Source organism: Scomber japonicus, chromosome 1, assembly GCF_027409825.1.
Source record: "Scomber japonicus isolate fScoJap1 chromosome 1, fScoJap1.pri, whole genome shotgun sequence".
NCBI lineage: Eukaryota > Metazoa > Chordata > Actinopteri > Scombriformes > Scombridae > Scomber > Scomber japonicus.
The window spans coordinates 21284696-21308316 of record NC_070578.1 but is presented as its reverse complement, the minus strand read 5'-3'; the positions used below and the strand labels follow the sequence as shown (position 1 = coordinate 21308316).

Here is a 23621-nt window from a genome sequence, read left to right as displayed (position 1 = left end):
TAGGTTTTGTGAGGCATGAAAGGAGGTTATGTCAAAATCTCATTTAGACACGTGCTCGAAAATGCACATATATCCCATACACACACACACACACACACACACACACACACATATATAGATATATATATATATATATACACACACACACACACATAGATAAAAGAGTTTGGCATAGTAATAAAGGAAGCATGAGAAGGAAGGAAGCAGCCTCATTCCTGAGAGCAGCAGGTCTAAATAGAGAAGAAAGGAATGACCAGTATTGTCAGCTGGACAGTATTAGTAGACTTCTGGTCTATTTGTACACACAACCTGCTGATCCTTTCTTCTATGTCCATAGCCTAAAGTCAGGAGTTTAAAACCAAACAAATACCAATGTGGGAAAATCACAGAAAGGGGATAGAATAAAAAATCCCAACATGAAAAAGCATTTTGAAATAATAAAACAACAAACACCAAAAGCACAGGCATAAGCAAATTGAGATAAGTTGAATAAGTTGAAAGTGTGTGTTAGCTTCGGCACAGGTCTGGTAGTCACATTTGTCTGTGAGTTTTCAAAGCCGACACAGTTCAAAAGGAGCTGCATACTCGGTGCCTGAATGACAGATGTGCTGATCACAGAAGCGAAAAAAGTAATTATGGTAAAAGGGAGCAGAAGCCTTGAAGCTCATGTCTGTGTTTTATTTTGTTTTTACCTGCATCAGATTATCCAGGAAAGCCTTTTTAAATGTGTAGTATTTAAATAAGTCTTTAAAAAGAGTTTGATTAACAGCATTATAACCGAGAACAGCTACAAGGCATTATTGTTAATTTCAATTTACGGCTTTACTCTCACTTTTCCACAACACAGGAGCATGTGAGACTTAAGCCAAGAGACTCCAAGTCTGTTTTGACGAGACACTAAATTATTTTTATTGTCGTCTGTGGCTTCAGATGACTTCAGATGTACCTTTTGTCTTACGTCATCTCTCTTACCACTGTGTTCCAAGTTATATGAATAAGAAAATCTTTAATAGTGAAAAATGAGCTCAAAAATACAAATCTGAGCCATGGTTAACAAGAGTGCCTGTTTTCAGTTGAGAGAAACCTGAGTGTATGGAAACTTCACAAATATCTGTGACATTCTGACCAGCAGTAAGATGTTCTGGTTTACTGAAGTTATAAAACACTCCATCTACAAATTAAACATTTACAATTACACAAAATGTATGCCTGTATTCCTGCTTCATTGTGTAGAAGGCCACATTTCAAGCAAAAGTAATTAACCTCTGAATTATTTTACTGAAACGGGCACGGTGTCAAATAATTGCCGACATTCTTATTTACAGCAGTGGCCTCGGGGAGATTAACTACACAGGGAGGGTTTGTTCAAATACAGTTCAATGTGCACACACATCTCTAATTTTCCCATCAACCCCCAACTCAGACCTTCCCAAGTGGTTTTGGAATTTAAACGAGTGACCTTTGTCGAAGGTCCTTCAATTATTAACTGCATTTTTGTTTTTGGCTGCCAGAGAAATGAGACATTATTGCTTTTCTACAGTAAGGTATACAACATTTGTTTATGTTGATACCGACTCAATCTCCTCATTTTTGTCCTTTTGACAGCTCCTTCATCAGAGCACTGTTTCCAGAAAACGTCAACGCTGAAAAGAAAGGTCGACCCACAACTGCAGGCAGCAAAATAAAGGTGTGTGTTTAGCAAAGTGTGTGTACAGTATGTACCTGCCCCTCCTCCTTATCAGGGTCCCTGTGGGAAAAGACCTATGAATAGATACCGTGAGCTATATGTTTGCTATTCAGTCGAATCACAGGATTGTCCTTCAGTGTCAGCAGTTCAATGAACCCATGTGGGGTTTTCATGACCTTATCATAATCAATCATCATCATCATCGTCATCATCATCATTGTCGTCATCATCATACGTTTTTTTTATAACCCTTTTTTGATATTTGTTCTTACTTTAAATCTCAGAGACAAGCCAATGATTTGGTGAGTACACTGATGAAATGTACTCCGCACTACATCCGGTGCATCAAACCCAACGAAACCAAGAAGCCCAGAGACTGGGAAGAGAGCCGGTGAGTCATCCACTGTCATCCTCACTCTCACTCATACAATTAAAGCTCCAAGCATCCAGGCCCTATATGTATCACACTTCTAAAATTACACCCAAGAATGTCGCAAAGAGACAATTTAGGAGTAAAAAAGGTTCCTTGCTGACTGTGAGTCACAAGACACATTTATCAAGTGAGGACATATAAGAGCAACTCTTAAGTGATCACATGTTTAATCATCTTTTAAAAAATCCTCCCATTTTACTCAGTGACATGTTGCTTTGAAAAAATCGTATGTGATTTCCATTTTCTAAAGAGTTAATCTTATTTCTGTGAAATCCTTAAAATCTACAGTAGCAGTCAACACATGAAATGAATGAACAATAATCTAATATTTTAATATATAAATAGGGATGAAATAATAGAAAACTAATGGTGGAAAATGGAAACTAAAAAGAAAATCAATTTGAAGCAGGGAAGCGTCAAATTGATTTTGTTGTTGTTAGAGGAACTACACCGGAAACAGACAGGTCAGGTCAGTTTATCACCATATTGATAAGTGCACATAATAAAGGTGCATTATGGAAAGTGATTTTAAAGGAAGTCAATGCCAGCTTTATTCAGTACCATTAGAGGATGGCAGTACACAGGCGTGGACCAGTATTTCTCTAACCTGCTACTGTAGTTGGATGCTAACTACACTTTGTTGTACTGGTGCCTACAATACTGCATGTAATAACAATAATGTTGATTGTAATCTAACTTAATCTAATTCTGGCATTGGTCTTTGTATTCATCCTTAATAAATGCCAAAAAAGAAAAAGGCATGTAACATCCTTTCAGATATTCAAATCAAATCCAAATTCCAATGCAAAAACAATCCTATTCTCAATTATATATAGTACCACTCATCATTGATATTTTGCACATCATTCTTTCATTCAAACCCAAAATATCATATTTTAATAGCTAGATAAATATGGGTGCAGGTCTTAAACTATTCACACACAAAAGGTTAACACTGGATCATTGTTCTACTATTGGTCAGTTCTGCTTCTTCAAAGACTTTTGTTCTGCCTCCAACCGTTAAGTTTTTCTGGTCTTTTCTATCCGTCTGAAGACCAAATCATGTGAGATGTGTCTCAGATTTCCCCTTTCTTTATCCCTTTGTTTCATATTCTCACTCTTTCCTCCCTGGTCATAGGGCTTGGGTACTACATGTTCAAATGCAGACTTACTGTTGTATTGTTCAGAGCCTATGACCTTCCTGTTATGAATCCGGCGCAGGGTGGCTCATTAATTTGCACCGGAACTGCTGTTTTCACAGGAAGTCTGAGTGTACTAAGTAGTGCTTAGGGTCTTTGTTAGCGAAGAAGTTAGCAAAAGGCAGCTCATTTGCATACAATGAACTGTGAGTATCCCTTCTGCCAATGGAGTCGGAGCTTTATGTGAAGTACACTGAATGTATGACGGATGACAAATTTAAGGAAAAACCAGTACAGGTCTTAATGACCCTTGTGGTGAGGGGATCCAATGGCTCTGTAATCCTACGGAAGTGTTCCCCTTAGAGGAAAGAGTCACTGCTAATCAATACAAAGTTGTTCTGAGTGATCACCTTTATCCTATGATGAAACATGTCTGTCCTGATGGGAGTGGTCTCTTCCAGAATGACAATGCCCCCATCCATAGGGCATGACGGGTCACTGAATGGTTTGATGAGGGTGAAAATGATGTGAATCATATGCTATGGCCTCCACAGTCACCATATCTCAATCTAACTGCGAACACCTTAGGGAGATTTTAGACAGACATGTCAGACAGTGCTCTCCACCACTGTCAAAACACCAAATGAGGGAATATCATTGGAAGAATGGTGTATCAAATTTACATATTTACAACACCAAGGTTAAATTAAAGAAATAGTGCAGTGTCAAAAACCAAAAACTAAAACACTTACATTTAAAGATGGTTTATCAAAAATGGGAGAATAAATGTCTATCAATACCACTTCACATTCAGAGGGTCAGCAGTAAGGATGTGTCAGTATTTATTGTGTTGTACTCCAGTTCACTGAAAGAAGGGAACTATTGTAGTGTTATGTAACAGTCTCTCCCATCATCGAATCCATAATGTGCCAAAAGAGTTAAAAAACAATAATAAGCATCCATTATTAGCCACAAAAACTCAAGGAAATACCCCAAAAGTCTCCTTTTTGTCTGTTCAAAATCCTTTCACTGAAATGTCTGACATAGTTTTATCCTAATATTCATCCTTGTTTCTTTTTTTGTCTTTAGCGTGAAGCATCAAGTGGAGTACCTGGGTCTGAAGGAAAATATCAGAGTAAGGCGTGCTGGTTACGCCTACCGCAGAGTTTTCAAGAAGTTCCTCAACAGGTAACACACCTCAGACTCAAAATGATGTCATACTTTTAGTTTTTCTGTCTCATTAAGATCTATATAAATAAAGGGGTCAGGTTTAAACCAACAAACTGTAATACACTTAATATTGGCCACTAGTTGAATCTATAAGCCTTAAAATAATTACATCTAGAAGACTATTTGATGATCGTTTGAGATATCATATTAAAATATAACTTGAAGGGCTTTGAACACCTTACTTCATTTTGCATATGAACTCAAAATGTGTGTACGATTGCCACAGTTTCTCCAGCTCTTGTCTGAGCTGGTCAGGCCATCATCATAATAATCTTTGAATGTGATTTGGGTTGAAATGAGAGCTGCAACAGCAGCACTTATACTGTGGTCCCAGTCAATTGGAAAGAGTACAGCATCTCTTTGGGTTCACTGGGTCAACTGTTTGGCCTTTTGAGGAGACTCGCTGAAACACACAGCCCTCTCTACATTCTGTCTATGCTAAACTTCCTGGTCCTCAGGTACGCCATCCTGACCAAAGAGTCCTGGCCAACATGGCGAGGAGATGAGAAACAAGGCGTCCTTCATCTCTTACGTTCTGTCAACATGGACCAGGATCAGTTCCAGCTCGGTCGCACCAAAGTCTTCGTCAAAGCCCCTGAGTCGGTACGTTTGTCCTCTTCCTCGCTTTCAGACTGACATGTTCTCTGTTATTATGCTTTGTCTTCAACCTTTTTAAAATACTCCATCTCCATAAGAAATCTTTCCAGTTTGCATTCATTGAGCAGAAATACTACGTCACAACTCTTTCATATGTTATCCTAGTACAGATGTAGGATTCATATCACATGTCAGTGTGTCTGCTGACATGCAAAAAGCCTATTTGTTAGCAAGGGGAAAACCGAATTCACCATTTTTACACTAAACACCATAAAAGGGCACTAGTGTCCTGAATCATGCTCGGATCTTTGTTGTAGGGGAGGAGACTCAACCCGACCCTTGTACCACGTCAGCACTGAGTCAACACCACTTTGGAACTAAAACACAAGCTCAGGCTGTGGTTGGAGAGTTGGGGGAACATCGTAAAGGGTTGTCTTTTTCCACCATAACCACTTTTTTCATAGTTTCTATGAAAGCAGCACTTGTGTGAAGCTTGGGCTTTCACTTATTAACATTTGTACACATCACGCACGACCGAGCATGCACATGCACACACACAGATGTATGTTTAGAGGCTAATACACAGACATCTTAGTCTTAATTCAGGCCTTACAGCTGATACTGAATGCCTTTACTTATTCATTGCAGCAGTGCACGGCCAAGATCTCCCATCCCCCACACTGCCAGACTGAGAGTCCGAGTCACTGAGGTGTGCTTATGAAACACAAATATCACACAGGGTGGACCACTGAAATGAGCTGACAGGCTTCTCAAAACAAGCCTCTCAGTCTGATAAGACACTGACACCAGCTAATTAGTTGTGTGACTGAAGCGTTTTTCTGTGGGATGTAATAAGTAAAGTTTGACTCTGAGCCAGATGTGGGAGGAGAGTTTCTCCCCCACGGTGGTGATGGATGAGCTGGTGGCCTACTGTCTGAGGTCTTACAAGTACTGTGCTGAGGCATAAAGATGACAAGTACGGAGAGTTGTCATTCAGATGCGAATCAATTTGAAATAAATAACTTTTTTTTTAATTCACTTTCCTGCTCAGAGACAAGCATATGTTGCTTTTCTCAGTTTAGCATCAGTGTTAATTGAATGTTTTTGGTATTTGGGACTGGGTTGTTTAAAGACATTGTTCCTTTTATAGACTAAATTATTAATCAATTGACAGATTAATTTATAATAACAATATTGTGATTCGCTGCCTTAGGATAATCAGTAAGATCAATACTGCTTAGGTTTGAAATGCGGATGCGAAACCTTTTTTGAGTTTTTCCTCTTGGAGCTAAATTCATCACCCAGTAATAAAAGTCAAAACACCACCTGCTGTTTATTCTTGGATTTGTCACCTTGGAAGTTTCATTACCCATCTGGTGAAAACCACTGAAGCCTCAGTGATAACTTTATAGATAAATGACTCAATTGGCGCATTTGTCTCCTCACAGACTTCGTAGTTGCTGATTGATCTGTTGAGGTGTGTTTTGATTTGGTTTGTGGCTTAGTCCTGTACCGTCACACTGTGACCGGGACGTGTCGATGCCAGGCCTGTTAGAGCAGCGGGCAGGATGTTTAGTCTGGGAGGGAGAGGGCAGCGAGTGTGATTGCGTGTCAAGAGGCCCGTCAGGAAATGACATAGGCTGGCGAGAAGACGGGTGGTCTCTTGGCGCAGAGTCAGCTCCTTGTGCAGGAAGTGTGGAAATTACTTATTTCAAATATTTTAATGTGCATCTGTATTGATCATACAGAACAATATAGAAAAATGTGCTGATGAACATCACACTGAACAAGAAGTGCAAATGAATCTAAATAAAAACTGCTTAGTCTTTGTTATTAACCAGAGACTACAACAAAGCAATCTAATTTCAGTGTGTATAATTGAAAAACAGGAATCAGTTTTCAAATCAAGTTTTGAAGTGTTAATTGTAAAAATTTGGCAAAACTAGCTTTTTAGTGTTTGTGTTCTGTCTAAAAAATCTCTGTCCTATTTCACCAAACTTGGAACATGTAATTCAATTTCACCTCACATTTAACAAATACAGAACCTCACCATGGCACCACTGGCAACCCATGCACCACTATGAAATGGAACGCCGGCACCATTTTGCGTTTTTGTGAAAGCAGTGCTAACAATTCGCCTTTGTCTCTGGCTGACATTGTTTTAGTGTTGATATAATCTCATTTTTTCACACACAAGTTTATACGCTGTTGCTCTTCAAGCCAGTGCAGCATGACCAGGGTGACTGTAGTCTACTGAGGACTAAACAATTTGATCCACATCAACATTTCAAACAAACAGTTCCTGACACTTCCTGCTGTCAGATAACAACACTGACTGTGCAGTCTGTTAGGAGTAAAGCCTCTACTCTCACACTGAAGTGCAAAAAAAAAAAGCTTAGTGAAGTTGCCAGCAGAGACTAGGCTTTGTGTATTCAACTGTATTCAGGCATGTTCAGTATGCATGTCATTCCTTCCATTCAGTGTATTTAGGTGTGCCTGTTTGGGTTTGTGCACTGAGGTATGTCTGTCTCTTAATGTTGTGCTGTGTCTCTTTGTTTGTATTCACAGCTCTTTCTGCTGGAAGAGACAAGGGAGCGCAAGTTTGACAGTTACGCCAGAACTATTCAGAGAGCCTGGAGGAAATACCAGGCCCGCAAGAAGTATGTCCAGATGAGAGAAGAAGGTGAGTTAGGGAACATTTTATATAACCTTCGTTGTGCCTGTATGTCCGTCTTTGTCTCTCACTCTCTTTCTTCTCTGTGGTTTTGTGCAGCCTCTGACCTGCTACTGAACCGGAAGGAGAGGCGACGACACAGCCTCAACAGAAACTTTGTAGGTGATTACCTGGGTATGGATGACAGGCCTGAGCTGCGACAGTTTCTGGCCAAGAGAGAAAAGATTGATTTTGCAGACAAAGTCACAAAATTCGACCGCCGGTTCAAGGTTGGTTTTTCTTCATTCTGCAGCCTGATTCTTTGGCACAATGACTGACAAAATACTTACGTTATAGAGATTTTTTTCTCCTCAGGGAATTAAGAGGGACTTGATCCTGACTCCTAAATCTGTGTACCTGATTGGAAGAGAAAAGGTGAAACAAGGACCAGAGAAAGGCCAGGTGACAGAGGTGATGAAGAGGCGGATTGATGTGGAAAAGATCTTGGCGGTGTCTCTCAGGTATGAAATAATCGCTGCCTGTCAGCACACAGTTTCTACCAATCTGGGAAGAAGTGGGTTGCCATATTTCTGAAGAAACGGTTCTCCTGTCTTACTGTGTGCAAAGCTTTTCACTTCTTATGATGTGGTTCAGTGAAACTTTGTGTCACCCCTTCACAGAGATGGGAAAGTTAGCTTTCAGTTACTTTTCTCTAGACATAATTATATTATAGATGACACTGATCCTTAAAGCGATGGTTCGGCGTAATTTTGACCTAGCATCATATGCACCATTACGTCTATCTAAACACCCCTTTTTTTAAAATTTGGTAAATTGGTGGAGTTAGAGCCATCAGCCGAATTGCTTAGTACAGGTGCTAATGAAACCCGAAGTGTATCTCGTAAATGACCCCACTAATAATACCTGGATTGTTTTCACTGGAGTCTGAAGTCACTTTTTAGTCATTTGTTCCATCTCATACAATCATATGATCATAACCAAATCAAACAAAGATGGCCTGTATAAACCACATTTGTCTCTCACTCTATTTACACACACCACTGTCTACGTCATCCAGTCACCTGCTGTAGGTTTTTGTAGTGTGATGACATGTTCATCTGAGGACTTTTCCAGGTCATGGATAATCTTTGTCAAGTTTACACAGATTAGTGAAGAAACATCACATGAGCCGATGCATATTTATACCAAAATGTGTATTACTGTTGCAGCAAGTGGTAAAACTTGTCAAGTGTGTCCTGGCTTTAAGAGCATAATTTAAAAAAACAAAAAAACAACAACAATAAAAAACAATGCCTGCATATCATGAGCTGGATTACGCGACAATATACAATTTTGTAATTATTTTATTTTATTTGACCTTGAATGCACCATCTTAAACATTGTTTTCACTGAGCTACTACTTGTCATTTCATGGTATGTTTCTTTGCATTGGCATCCTTGAATAAACGTCTCACCAAGTAAAATGAATGCTAAATATCATCAGGACTTTTTTGAAACTCCATGAACATTGTCAGTGCCTATAGGAAGGTACAGTACCAGTATGTAATGGGATATTTCCAAAACAATACAATTGCTGCTAAACATGCAGCAAAGACACACTATGGTACAGCCCCCTCCCCTCCTATGTACTGTAAACTATAGACATTTGCAGAGAGTCATGAATCTACTTCAAAGCCACAGTCTGGATTTTGAATCACACAAGTTCCCATATTCCTGTAAATGTCACACAAGGGATATCAAAAACATGTGGAGTACATCAAAACATACCTCCTGTGTCTGTCCCTTTGTGTTTGCAGCTCTGACAGAAATGTTGCTGAAATCAGTCAAACACATTCTCATGAAAGAATGTCGACCAGTTTACTACAAAGAAAGAAGGGAATAAACAGAACAGGATCAGTTGTGGGGCCTTTGTTGTTGGGAATGCTGTGTTACTTGTTTTAGTGGTAGAAATCACAGAGCTGTTGGTGCAAGCATGTGGCTTTTGAGTCAGTGGGGTAATACGGACCAGGTGGCACAATGAGCAAAAGCAGGAGTTGTAAAAGCTCATCAGAGAAAAAAGTTCACTTCACTTGGAGGAACAAAGTATCCTTGTGTCAGTTATGGGCACAAGCTGTCCCCCCTCTTCAGATGTGAGCCGGTTTGTGTGGCTCTCTGTCTCTATGCAAATGTGAAAACTGATTCTGACTCTCCATATTGACTTCTATTAAAGCAGAAGAGTTGAAGTGCAGAGCATCTTTGCAAAATAAATTTAAAAAAATGTTGTGAATGTAATTTCGCTGGGTGAGATTAGTTTCACGGATTTAACATTGGGTATCACAGATGAGCCTCTCACTAGCTGTTGTGTTTGTGTTTTTCAGTACAATGCAGGATGATTTCTTGATCCTGCACGAACAGGAGTACGACAGCCTGCTGGAGTGTGTCTTCAAGACGGAGTTCATCAGCTTGTTGGCCCGCAGGTTTGAGGAGAAGACACAGAGGAAGCTACCACTCAAGTTTAGTAACACGTAAGTAAACACATGGAAAATAAATCTTCACCAGCTTGGGAGTCAAAACAACAAACTGCAGTCAGTTATACTCAGTACTTCTCCTCAGCCACTAAACTTGCAGATAAGAAACATTCGATCATTGTATTGTTAGTGTTGATGTTCTTTCAGACCTCTAAAATGTATTTCACACTCAATCATTTCTGACTTTGTTGAGATTTTTAAAGCTACCCTTACCTTTGTTACATTTTTACACATTTTTGTTCAGGTTAAAATACTATTAATAAGGCAATGGCACTCTAAAATGTTAGAGAGATCCACCAGGCATAGAAACTCATCATTATTCCATTCTCATAATATTCTGTGAAAACTCTGACCAATCATATCATTTGGATGCAAGAAAGGTAAAAGTCGCTTTAAGGGATTCAGCAGCTCAAACAGAATTGAAAAGAAATCTGCAAGTTGTGCAGAACTGAAAAAACTATAACTGTAATGTGAATAAGTCAGCATTTCAAAAACACTTTTCCAGATGAAGTCCTAATGAAGTCACATGGACCATCACTCTGATTCAGAGGATGTAAATTAAGCTTGAGCAGTACAAGACTTCTTTTTGTGGGTTTTTTGCAGACTGGAGTTGAAGTTGAAGAAGGAGAACTGGGGCTTCTTGAGCGGGGGCGGCTCCCGGCAGGTCATGTTTGTCCAGGGTCAGGGAAACACGCCTGTCCTGAAGCCCTCAAGCAAATCTCTGCAGGTCAGCGTTGGCCCGGGACTTCCCAAGAACACACGTGAGTATTAGAGGACCTGAAGTACAGTCATGACCTGTTCTCACTATGAGCAATGTGTACAAGAGATGTGGACTCAAGTCACATGATGAATTTAATGACTTCAATCATGATGTACAAAGAAAATCTAAAACAAATCCTAACCCTCACTTAAACTATAGCATATCCAAAGAATCTTGCACATAATTGTGTGCTATTTAATTAAGTGCAGTGGTTTTGTTTTAAAGGCAGATTGCATAATTTTATGTATAAATTACAGGGATTTACCATCAAGTACATTCGTAAATGTGCTGTAACATAAACTGCATAAAACATTTATGATTCATATTCATTTAAATTGGTACAAATTATTCTGTTGGTTTTAACATTTAAAAAGACATTCAGTTATTTATGTTATTATCTGACCTCAGTTCTTTCAGTTATGATCATTGTGTTGTATCTATTTAGGTCCCACCAGGAAGGGCTTCACTCAGAGCCGCTCTAGTGTTTCCAGGACTCACCAGCACATCCCCTCACGAGCTGCACCAGGACCTCCAGGTAAAGCCTTCACCACATCCATCTCACCGCTCACCAAAACAACCATGTCCACAACCCACGTGGATGTCTAAAACACAGTGTGACCCACCCTCCTCTTTCTTTGTCCTCCTTGCAGTTGCTCACCAGAACGGTGGAGTGAAAAACACAAACCACGTATCCAATCAGAGGAACTCCCAGCATCACAACCAGAGACATCCCTCATCTGGCAACCAGTCGCGCCCTGTCCTGCCCAGCAACATCAACCAGCTGAATGAGCGAGGCAGCAGTCGGCCGCAGCCAAACCTGGACTGTCTGAGAGTCCCTGACCAAGGAGCTGCTGGGTGAGAAACTGGCACAAACACACTACCATTGTCAAAACAATACACAGACAAGCAACATGTTAGAAAGAAGACATTAAAATTTTTCTGCTGCAAAGGTGGATCATATTAAACATATTAAATGCAACTTATCAATATTTGTCAACCATATCACTGTTGGTTAGTTTCATCTTGTGATATGGCTTGTGACAGTTTGTCATGATTTTGGACAAATGCTCTCTTTGACGTTAAATAGTTTTGCAGTTTTGTTGTAATCTGAGCTCAGGTAATTTGGTCTCTTTGGAGCTCTGTGTGATATCCTGTGTTGCATCTGTCATACTGTCTTTGTGTGTTGCAAGTGATAAAATGCTGACTGTTAGAGAGACTGTGTAAGATGTGGAACAACTTTTCTGCACCAGAAAAGAGAACAGTCACTTTTTGCCTGATTTTGCCTGTGTCCTTCTACTTGATGTGACACTCCTTCCTTAAAGATGAGATCCCTCTCTTTATTTTTATTTTTTATTTCTACAGTTAAGTTGAACAGCTGTGAGTGTCAGTCCTTTTTTAATAGCTGACTAATGCTAAATGTCATTTAGCCTAATGTGACCGAGCATTAAAGCACTATTTGTAAGTGTGGTTATTGTGAGCTTGAAAGTCCTTTTCCAAGTGCAGCATTGCCTCTGGCCTGCATAGATTAATGTATGAACTCACAGATGCTCAATTATATTTGATGTAGTTTTATTTACACAGATTTTGTGTGAACAGCATACATACCTGCTGGTTATGCTATTAGACAACATTAACTGAAAATGTTTTCTATCTTCTATCTTCACATGAACAAAGACACACATTAATACACAAACTTATGTTTCTGTACTTTGCCATAATTTGGACAATTTATTCTTTTGTAGTAATGGACACAGACGACCAGCTTCAAATGGAGGAATGTGAGTTGGAGTGTTTGCAGTGTTTTTGGGTGGTGGTTGAGTAGTAGAAAAGCTTTCAGCAGCAGGACATGTTTACACTTCCTTTCTTGTACATGTTAACGCTGCTAGTAGTGATATCCTTTTTTTTTTTTCAAAATCACTAAAGGAGCTGACTGTAGTCTGCAACTAATATCTAATTTCCTGCTGCAGCTCAGTTTATATCAAAGAGGAATTATTTTACAATTCGTCTTTTTGTGGAAGATCTTTCATTGTTGTAATGAAAGAATCGCTGCTGTGCACTTCTCCTACTACCTCATTTTTCATCAGGGATCCGTTCTATTAGTGTATATTTAAGATGCAAGTTAGACATAAGAGGGTGGTGTAGGCTATACATTTCTATCCAATAAATGCATATATACCATGTTTGTAAGCTAACAATTGATTTGTGTGTTGATCACTAACTGTGGCGAAGGCACAACCTATTCTGTATTATCTCCTTCACTCTCACAGCATATTGTATTATATTTGGCATTATGTTTAAGAAATAATGTTAAAGGAGAATATACTGAATATACAGTATATTAATGTGGTTTACCATGTACAGATCCCTAAGTACAAAGCCTGAGTGATAGTTGAAATACACTGTGACTGTTTCAACTGTCTCTGCTCTGAGAGGTTTCAAATTTGAACGTTTTTCAGTCTCAACTCATCTGTTGAGGCAGCTGTACAGCATGCACTAGATCACCATCTTGTGGCCGATGTATGAACTACCAAATTCTCTTAAAATGAAACAGGACAACACAAACAAATACTGTTTATGTTGTCATAATCTGTGTGTGACACATATTTACAGGATGGAAGAGGACTTGTGGTCGCTCAGGTTTAAAATGAAAAGTGTTTAATTTGACTGCTGTTTATAATAGGTGTGAGAAATACAACCCTAAACTTTAAGCAAAAAAACCCAAGTGTTTTTTTACATCACATCACATCATATCAAGATGGTGATATACATGCACAAATATTTTAGGATGCACTCTGTGACACTTCTGAGTTACATTCACAGCCACTGCAGTACAGTAGACCCGCTCTTTCATTTAGCGCCCGCCTGTAAGTGGACCCTGCTGCAGATGTTGACAGCTGGGTGTTTTCCTTCTGTCTCCTAATGCCTCAGAGCTCACAGACCATCAGCCACCAGGCCTCCACCAGGAGGAGGACGACCCAAACCTGCACCCAAACCCAAACCCCAGGTGCCTCAGTGCAAGGCCTTGTATGCCTATGACGCTCAGGACACGGACGAGCTCAGCTTCAACGCTGATGACCTTATTGACATCATCAAAGAAGGTAACGAGATTTTTAGACAGCATCCAATTACTGATATCACTGTGTTTGTGAAGATCTTAGTCAAATGTCAGTCTGAATTGAGATTTTAATCTAACCTTATTTGTTGGTTAGATGCATCTGGATGGTGGACAGGACGACTTCGTGGAAAGCAGGGCCTTTTCCCCAACAACTATGTCACCAAGGTTTAGACGCTGCCGGTTTACAGCGTGAGGAGAGCCTGCTGCATCCCTGCTGACCCTCTCAGAGGACGGAATGGAGCTAACAGCCGGAGAGAGAATGCTTTGAGGTTTCTCAGGGAGAAAAGCTCACATTTCCTCCACTACTGGCTTTGTAGTAAATGAATGTAACTCTCTGTTACACAAGACCAAAAGACAGACAAAACGAGAAGACTGTCCACAGTCCTTCTGAGTACTGAACAAAACTATTTATTGTATTTATAGCTTTTTTTTCTGTGTCCTCCTTACCGTCATTTTTCACCTTGCTGAGAGGTTTCAAACTCAAACATTTTGAAGGAATGAAGTATGCTTAATCTGTGCGACAAGGCTGTGATTTTTACTCTTGACGCATCATTTTTAGATGAAGGTTTGATTGCTGAAGCGAAGGTGGTTGCCGGTGCCACTGTGTCACTGACTCATTATTGGGAGCGACTGCTCCATTCAACCAGGAATATTTATTTGGATGCAAAACTGTCACTGCTCACAGGACGCAGACATTTAGTAATGAATCACACTGTGATTTTTTTGCGATTTTAAATACCAAAGCAACATTTTAATCAGTCTGTGCGGTCAAGTGGTGAATCACCTGGAAAACCACCTTCATCTCTTAAGTTTTTTTGTTTTTCTATCACACCAGTATATTCTAGACACAGTTTAGAGGCCACGTATACTGTAACCTGAGCATGCTGTCTGTGGTGTATTAGCACTTTATTGGTACAGGTACTACCTTGGACACAGACACCGTCATTTGCTCACGCCACAGCCAGTAAGTCAAGTCTATGAAGGACAGATTGCCAAGCTAGCAATAAGCCTCATTACTGAGGAGACTAATTTGTTTACATTAAATTCTAAAAACAGGCATTTTTAGATCTGATTCTGTATATGTGTTCATATGTAGGAGTATGCCTGTTGCTGGTTTAAATTAATTGTTTTGTATTTTCTCTGAAGGATCTTAGAATTCTTTTATTTTCTCTCACTTTCTCTCTGCTTTTGATACTCACAGGGCTGCTTTATTTCCCGTTCGGTGACACATAGATAATTATCACAGAATAGGGTGAACAGATTTTTGTTTTGTCAAGTGCAAAAGTGGTTTTAGGTGGAAGATATTTGTTGACATTTTTACCGTGGCACTACAAAGATTTCCTTTAGCTTTTTTTGCTCGACTGTTCCTGCACATCTTTTGCACTGCTGTTGCATTACTTACACATTCCTTTGTATTTTTTTTTAATCAAATAACCACATTATGCTCTAGTCAGTAAAAAACAGCTGGGACTTCTGTCATAGATCTTCTGCATCATCATCATATAGTTTGATCTTGGATGGTTGAAAAGCATCCTTGTGCAATACAAAACCTTAGATGAGTCTTTTTAATAAAGTATGTAATATTGTAAATTGAACTGCTTTATTTTGTTTTATTATAAGAAAACCCATTAAATGACCAATGAACAAGCAGGTGTTTTATGTGTATTATCTGATATGCACATGTGCAGTCCAAGCAACAACCAACACGGATCATTCTGTGACACAATCAAACTGCACTCATCTAACTGTTCAAATATAACTTTGGTAAAGCCAGTAGTGTGTTTTAAAGAGTAATGTACCCTCATGATTGTCTAAATAATGTTTTATGAGTTTTCCCCACTCAAGAATACTCAAGAATAACGTGAAGAATTAGGTAAATGTATTTCAATGTTCTTCCTTTAAATAATCAGAGATTATTGGTGTCATCTTAAAAAAGACAATACAAAGAACATGTCCTCAGTGTCTTCAATGGAAGCTACAGACCTCTTTATTTTCAATAAACACAAGTATCTTTTTACATTTTGACATGTTACACAGTAGGAAAAGCACAGGTGTGTTTGATAAAAGTAACAGTCACGCTGTCATGACTCACTGGAACACTAAATAGTACTGAGACATTGTTAATGTTATTATGAACACCGGCACTTTTCCTGCCATGACTAGTCAAAATGTGGACTGTGAACAGTCCTATCTGAAGCATAGAGTGGAACGTAGCCATGATGCAAACCACTGAACCTTGACAGAGAAGGACTTGAACAGTTTATACCACACTCTAGTAAAAAGTACTTTGAATACCACCAAATGATTCGCTCCCTCTAACTGCACTGAAGTTAAACATTATGTAGTTGAGTAAACAAAGTTCATTTGCCCTGACTGTTCAGCTGCTGCAGTGCAACAAAACATCTTCTATCTGGCTGCAGTTGCATAATTCTTGGCATAAATGAATCCTACAGCTGTTCAGCGATACACAAATGAAGGTCAGATCTGGTCAGGCTGTACAGCTGCACTGTGGGACTGGACCTTGAAGGCTGGCAGTATGTTTGCTCATATTTCCACAGAGCTCACCTCCTCAGTCCCGAGGCCTCAAATCGTTCCAATTCTCTTACCTGAACATATGTACAATTTCACTTATTGCATCTTTTCTTTCTCCTCAATGTTGTGTGTTTACTATCACTTGCTGCTGAAAGAAATATGAACATTTGGTTAAGTACACTGCCTCTGTCACCATCCTGAGGAGAGAAGATGATGAAGATGATGCTCTTTAAAGGCCATGCAGGTGATTTTAATTATTGTGCCATATTAGGGCTCTTCTCAGGACTGTGTGGGTGTCTGAGGACTATATGCTTGACAGACATCTCCCTCAGCCTACTGTTACCTTTGTTGCACCTTTATCCTTATAATTAGTCCATGGAGTACACTTCCATCGTAGCTTTGTTCACCTCCAACCTGAGCAGAGCTGAAGAAGTTCTTGGTGGTTTGTGTCCACCCTGTGGCTGAAATAGTTTCTACACTTAATGTTTCTGTCTGGGGTGAATCAGTTTCTCTGATGATTCTCATTGTGTTTTTATGTGTCTATTCTTTTCAAGGCAATGGCACATTTCGGTAAAGTAGATTAAACCAAACATGATTTATGTTTATGTATTGAAAATAACGGATTTAAAGGATGAGCTGATGTGTTAAAGTAGTATTACATTGTTAGTATTACATTGTTTATTTTACTCTATTGTTTGACATTTCTATTGGTTTTGGGAAAATTGAAAATCACTTTAAGACTAAAGCTGGGAATACTGAGAAAGGTGACAAAGACTGCAGGGCTTAATTTTAATCAGGATAAATTGAATACAGGAACCACTAATACACTGACATATTAAAATGTCTATATTCCTAGGCATGAAATCTAAGGCAGTGGTCCCTAACCTGCAGGACATGAGCTCCACAAGGGATCCTAAGATCAATATATCAACAGAAGAGGAAAGCAGAAAAACATATTTCTGATAAACAAAGTTATGCTTATTTTTCTTTGCATTGAATATTAAGGGTTATTGGATCATTTTACTTCTGCAGCTCCTGAGGGGGGGGGGGGGGGGGGGACTTGTGTTGAACTGGTCACAACTGTAGTCATATGAAACCAGTGACGAGCAGACATCGCCTTAAAGGTCGAAAGCCAAAAAGGTTGCAAACCACTGATCTATGGCATGGATGCCATACAATTCCACTTTTCTGAGAGCAGTAAGATACACATCAACTTCAACACCCTATACATTATACACATACCTACTAATAGCTGTTAAAATTCTTAGCCGAACGATTTTAAAAAGTATCAACAGCTGTTATCAAACACCTGTCTGAGAGGAATATTATATATTTGAATTTTCTGAACAGCTTTGTGTCAACTGTATTTGATCAATCTTGCTGTAAGAAGTAAAACGTGTTTGTATGGAAAAAAGGAACTGAAACAGTGTAATATACACAACCTAACAGATATTGCTGCGTAAGAATATAAATAATTTCTTCCCTTCTTAAACAGTTTCTTCCACCTTTAAACTGCTCTTGCACTTCATATTGGTAGCATCTGATTGGACCCATTTACAGCACTTATTTGAACACACGCAAAATGTTTTAGGAATATTTCTAACTATATTTAAGTCAACTTTTAAGGCTTCTTATCATGATTCTCAGACATTTCATAAAACAACATGACCATGTCTTCAGCAATCCGTCATTCACTCCAATGTCATGATTTTCAAAGAGGACGACAAGGAAAAGACTCCATTAAGAGTTATCCAAGTTTATTAATATTATTTTTTAAAACTAATATAAATCCCACAGAATATGATCCTGGTGCCTTTAAGTCAATGAATGCATGTATACCTGCTTTTAAGTACTGCATTTCAACACTCCATTCAAAATATCCTTTTTTTTTTTTTTTTTAATATTCATCAGAGTGGAAATACATGGCCTCAGCGCACTGTCATATTCACTACTATTCTCCTACCTTTTTCTCTCTTGTGCAATTCTATGCGAGTGAGTTAGTCAACAGTATTAGTGTTTTTTTTTTCTTTCTGCAGCAGTAAAAATGGACGCTGCTGCTTCAACTACAGAGAGACAAAAAGGGAGAGTGGATAAAATGGACTAATATGTGAGAACAAACTGTAAGTATTTATCCCAAGTTGAGCTGTGTATTTCCCTCTGAACACACAAAACGGGAAAAAGGATCTTCTAGGATAAAACTGACAAGTGATCCCAGGTTGCAGGCTTGTGTGAAATGTCTTACACACGTGTTAGCCTAAGATGACTTTACAGAAACTCAGTTAACCATCACAGGCCCCAACAAAATGAAGAAAAGTTTCACAGCAGATCTCTTAACAATCGTTCAGTTTTGAAAGAACAGTCAAAAAGGGGAGGGTGGGGGGGGGGGGGCGTGACATTCTTCTCTTGTTCTCTAAAATACATCAGATGGTGGTGATAACGGTGTTTTAGTCGAATGCAGGTGCTGGAGGGGAGGTGTCGTCGTAGCAAAGCATGTGCATATTCTTGGGAGTGAGGTGAACATTGGAGTTTATTTCCACTCTAGAAATACTGGGTGTGCACTAATACAGCAGCTGATCTGTTAACATATTTCCCTAGTTAGGAATGTCTTGATTTACTTAAAAAACGTCTTTCACTAACAATCCACATCTTCTAAACATAAAACTAATCGATACAATGATTGGTAAAATGAATCCTGCAATGTTTTTTTTTAAACTGGAGGTTGACATTCTATTCTAGTAAAGCAAGGCATTAGGTTTACAGAAATGCGTCTTTACTAGAGCAGTTATCCTCACCTGCAAATTTGTTAGGCCGTGTTGAGCCCATGTTACATGTGCAAAGAAATGCATTGCAAGGAAACATGCAGAAAAAACAAAAACAAAAATGACACTTGAGGAAACAATCAAAAGCTACATAAAAGCTTTATAAATACAATAAAATCTTAAACCTTAATGGAGAATTCTAGCTGTTGTAGTAATATGTGATAGCTGGCACTCTAGGCTCAATGCTTTTTTGTCAATCTTTTTTTTTTTCTTTTTTTTTTTAATTGTCTAGTAGTAGAGCTGTGCAGGTAATTCATGCCATCTTTGGTTGACTGCAGTACTGAAGAGAAAATTAATATGATCTCAAAATAAATTTCAACAAAAGGGTCGTTAGAAAAAAAAAACAGCATCAACTCTCAGCAGACAACTGTGCCTCAATGTCCACTCTGCAGATGGGGCACTTCTTATTGGTAAGGAGCCACTGATCCACACACAGCTGATGGAAGAGGTGCATACATGGTAGGCGCCTGGAGGGGAAACACAGAAGCAAAAATGAGGAAGATTGAAAACAGAATTTTGAGACTTTTACCTTTAAGTCACAGCTGTAATCACAGCTGTAATTAATATAACAGCAGGGTTCAACTCTTCTGCAGATCTACTCACTGCTCTACTTTGCTATATATTGTTACTTTTATGTCATAATGATGTCCCACCTAATTATTCCTGCTATTAAATAGTTTTAAGGAGAATATGGTAGCATTTTTCTTTTTGTCAACAAATCCCAGGAAAAGACTGAACCAAACCCAACAACTATTTAGTCCTACTAATAAGTATGTAGCCTTTGCCATTCACTTAATTGTTGTGCATTAACTTTTTATTACATTTTATTTATCAAAAACATACCAATGAGCTGCATTGCTGAACTGTCATTAGACTGAAGTCGTAAAACTCTAAAACTACTGTAAACTGTAAAACACAGATCACAGATTTAAGGACATTGTTTAGCCTTTTCTAAAAATGAAATTATACATTTGTCATCTGTTTTTTGAGATTTTTAGGAGCAAACTGGCCACACACACACACACACACACACACACACACACACACACACACACACACACACACACACACACACACACACACACACACACACACACACACACACACACACACACACACACACACACTAAAATGATGTGTCTCTCTTCTGTTGTGGCGACTTGAACCAGGTCATAACACTAGCAAAGTTCATTATAATATGCTATTATACCATATATTATATGATTATATTATAATGTTACTTAATAACAACAAACAATAGTCTGTACTTATTCTCAGATATAATATTAATTTCATCTGTATTTAACTTATATATGCCATATCCCTTCTACCTCTTCTATAAACATTGCCTTGTCAGCACCTTCTTTTTATTATCTGTATATATTTCATGTTTATATGATCACACATACTCTCACCTGTAATACTGCCTCATCAGCACCGTAGTCTACTATTTGCACTTTCTATTTTTGTTGTATTTGTACTATATGAAATTACAATAAAGTTTAAATCTAATCTAGCATATATAAAAAAACTAGCCCAAAAAATGAGGGATTTACCAACAAAGTAAAAAAAAGAGATTTGCAATTTTTGCAATTCTGTAATTCAGTTTATACTCAAAACACCTTATATATGATGAGTGTAAATAATCTCTTAAGAAATGTGACTCAACTAAAAACAAACTGGTCATTTCAATTCATACCAACAGAGGGCAGAAAAGCCTGCTCCAAAAAACCTGAGTGAGTGCCAGAAAGCAGCTCCATGAGGCCGGTAATTTTGAGGCACTCTGGGGTTTTCTGGCTGATTACTATACCTTTGGGTTTGTTTTTTAAATATCTCAAGAGACGGTGGAAAAATGGAACAAATATATCCCAAATGTCTGTGTTTGCAGGCTCACAGACACGCCCCTGAAAGCATAATTGAACACATTCAAAACTGTGAGCCAACACCCAGGAGGGGTGCCATTTACCTGACATCCTCCCCCTCCTCCAGTATTGACAGACAGATGGTGCATTTTTCTTCTGTGTCTTCATCTGCCCCCTCGTCTTCGTCTTGCTTACCATGCAGCTTTCTCTGTTTGTGAAAAAACATTTGGAAACATGATTTTTGATTGAAGCAGAATCAATCATCAAAGCTGCCTCAGCAGAATCATTACAAATGCTGATTAATCCTATTATTGTATTTACTGTAAAAACACATTAAACTGCTCATCTAAAACACTGTGGTAACATTACAAATATATATTTTACATTTGGGTAAATATATAATACTGTATATAAAAAAGTAACTATTCTTAGAAACAAACATTTCATCAAAAACATTTAATTCCTTTGGGGACAGAGAGAATGGTCATTTTGTCCTGAAAACAGAAAAAAAGACTTTCTATCTGCTATTTCTATACTAAACAAATCTAAGTTTATCTAGAGCCGAATTCCCTGGCCCCCAAGACTACAGCTAACATCTACTGTACATGTGAGCAGAGACATGTTTCCAAATTGATTTGTTCATTATTTCTCACCGATTCTGGGGTTGCGTGCATATTTTTCCCAATAGATGCCCAAGCTTCAGGGGTTAACTGTTGGTCAATGTCTCTCTCCAACACCTTCTGTATTGGGTGGCAGGGTGTTAGATTGCTTATTTAGATACATTTGGAAACCTCTAAGGAAACCTTTCCCCAACAATATCTTCACAGCTTCAATCTCTGGTGAAAGACACTACAGTATTTTTGCTAAATGTTGGCAAAACATCAGACGTTTGAAATGAGCACAAAAGACCACTACGCACTCTGTCCCAGAATAAACTGTAACAGACAAGCACAACTATATACAGAATCTGCAAAATACCATTAACAATATATACATAGCTACTCGTACACACACACACACATGCTCATGTCTCCTCACCTTTTTGTACTTGTGTGGGTAAGTGCACCTCTCTATGGTTCCCTGAGAGGCTCCTCGGTTCACAGTCCCCAATCTTTCCTCTAAATGCAGCAGGTCCTGAATGGAAGAGAGAAATACAACTCCATGAAAGAGAAAGACATTTTTGGGCAGATGCCACATATCCTGCTGAATGCTTTATTTTTTCATTCATTAACACCAACCTATGCCTGTCCCGAGTGGAGGCCAAAAATGAAGCAAGTAGCTCATGTGTGTATGCTGGTGTCAGTGATAACAAATTGAATCTAACAGCAAAATTTGTAAATCACTACTACTACTACCACTGCTAGTGGAGAAAATGAAGGAGATGCAAACGAGTGATTACATTACATTCATTTGGCATACAACTTACAAAGCATCTTACACACACACACACACACACACACACACACACACACACACACACACACACACACACACACACACACACACACACACACACACAAGGAGCAATGTGAAGTAACGTGTCTTGCTCAAGGACACTTTGACAAAGGAAATGGAGTTTGGTGATCTAATCTGCTCTGTTAAGTGTGAAAAAGCCCAGAGTTAAACAACATGCTAAATTGACTCAACTTTGTAAGTGAAGCTGAATTAAAAAGCTGAATTTTTTCATCAAAATGTTAAATATTTTCCTTACACTATAGCATTAAATATTGCTTTCTCCTGTCTTCTCTCTTCATATGTCTTCATCTAATTCCAGTGTGTATTTACAAATGACCTAACAATAACTAATAATGAAATAAAATAATGATCAGTCATGAGATGATGACTAGTAGTGATGAATGAAGCAGTAATAAAGCAACACTCTTATTTACTCGGGCTGATAATAAAAAAAAATAAAACATTAAATTATAAAAAAGATTTAGCAGCAGTGACATTAAAAAAAGACAAAAAAACAACACTCACCTCATAGGTTCTTCCAAAGCCAGTCATTCTAGATGAGATGTACCGAATGTGCGGGTAGGTCACTTCAGATATGCCAGTGTGCTGTGAGGGAAGAAGCAAAAAAAATGTTTCGCTCTTTGTTTCTCTCGAATTTTACACGCTGAATTTGCAGTGCATGAGATGATACATACAGTGTCTTATGGGGCTGTTTGTTTATATTTTAATAGAGAGTGAATTTGACTAATTTGTGTGTAATTTGGCATTTCTGAAATCAAAGTTAAGTTCAGTGATAAAGGAAGATGTTTTA

The 23621-nt window shown here is 38.6% G+C and overlaps 2 protein-coding genes across 5 annotated transcripts in view; one reads left to right on the top strand and one right to left on the bottom strand.

Annotated features, from left to right (window-relative positions):
* The window catches only part of myo1ea (myosin IEa), a 52999-nt gene extending 37209 nt beyond the window's left edge, over positions 1-15790 (top strand). For both annotated transcript variants that reach the window (XM_053318546.1, XM_053318554.1), the window contains 14 exons: positions 1606-1687; positions 1972-2078; positions 4349-4447; positions 4948-5092; positions 7655-7769; positions 7860-8029; positions 8115-8260; positions 10118-10264; positions 10871-11028; positions 11473-11562; positions 11678-11882; positions 12770-12805; positions 13956-14125; positions 14237-15790. In XM_053318546.1, coding sequence (XP_053174521.1) covers positions 1606-1687; positions 1972-2078; positions 4349-4447; positions 4948-5092; positions 7655-7769; positions 7860-8029; positions 8115-8260; positions 10118-10264; positions 10871-11028; positions 11473-11562; positions 11678-11882; positions 12770-12805; positions 13956-14125; positions 14237-14313 — 1747 coding nt within the window. In that variant the 3' untranslated portion in view covers positions 14314-15790. The remainder of the gene's footprint in view (positions 1-1605; positions 1688-1971; positions 2079-4348; positions 4448-4947; positions 5093-7654; positions 7770-7859; positions 8030-8114; positions 8261-10117; positions 10265-10870; positions 11029-11472; positions 11563-11677; positions 11883-12769; positions 12806-13955; positions 14126-14236) is intronic.
* A 2626-nt stretch (positions 15791-18416) lies between these two features.
* The window catches only part of rnf111 (ring finger protein 111), a 28459-nt gene continuing 23254 nt past the window's right edge, over positions 18417-23621 (bottom strand). For 2 of the 3 annotated variants that reach the window (XM_053318337.1, XM_053318328.1), the window contains exons 11-15: positions 23336-23416; positions 22394-22489; positions 22009-22095; positions 21460-21563; positions 18417-19960 (exon numbers count right to left, since the gene is read on the bottom strand). In XM_053318337.1, coding sequence (XP_053174312.1) covers positions 19843-19960; positions 21460-21563; positions 22009-22095; positions 22394-22489; positions 23336-23416 — 486 coding nt within the window. In that variant the 3' untranslated portion in view covers positions 18417-19842. The remainder of the gene's footprint in view (positions 19961-21459; positions 21564-22008; positions 22096-22393; positions 22490-23335; positions 23417-23621) is intronic. The other variant, XM_053318346.1, reaches the window with a different exon arrangement.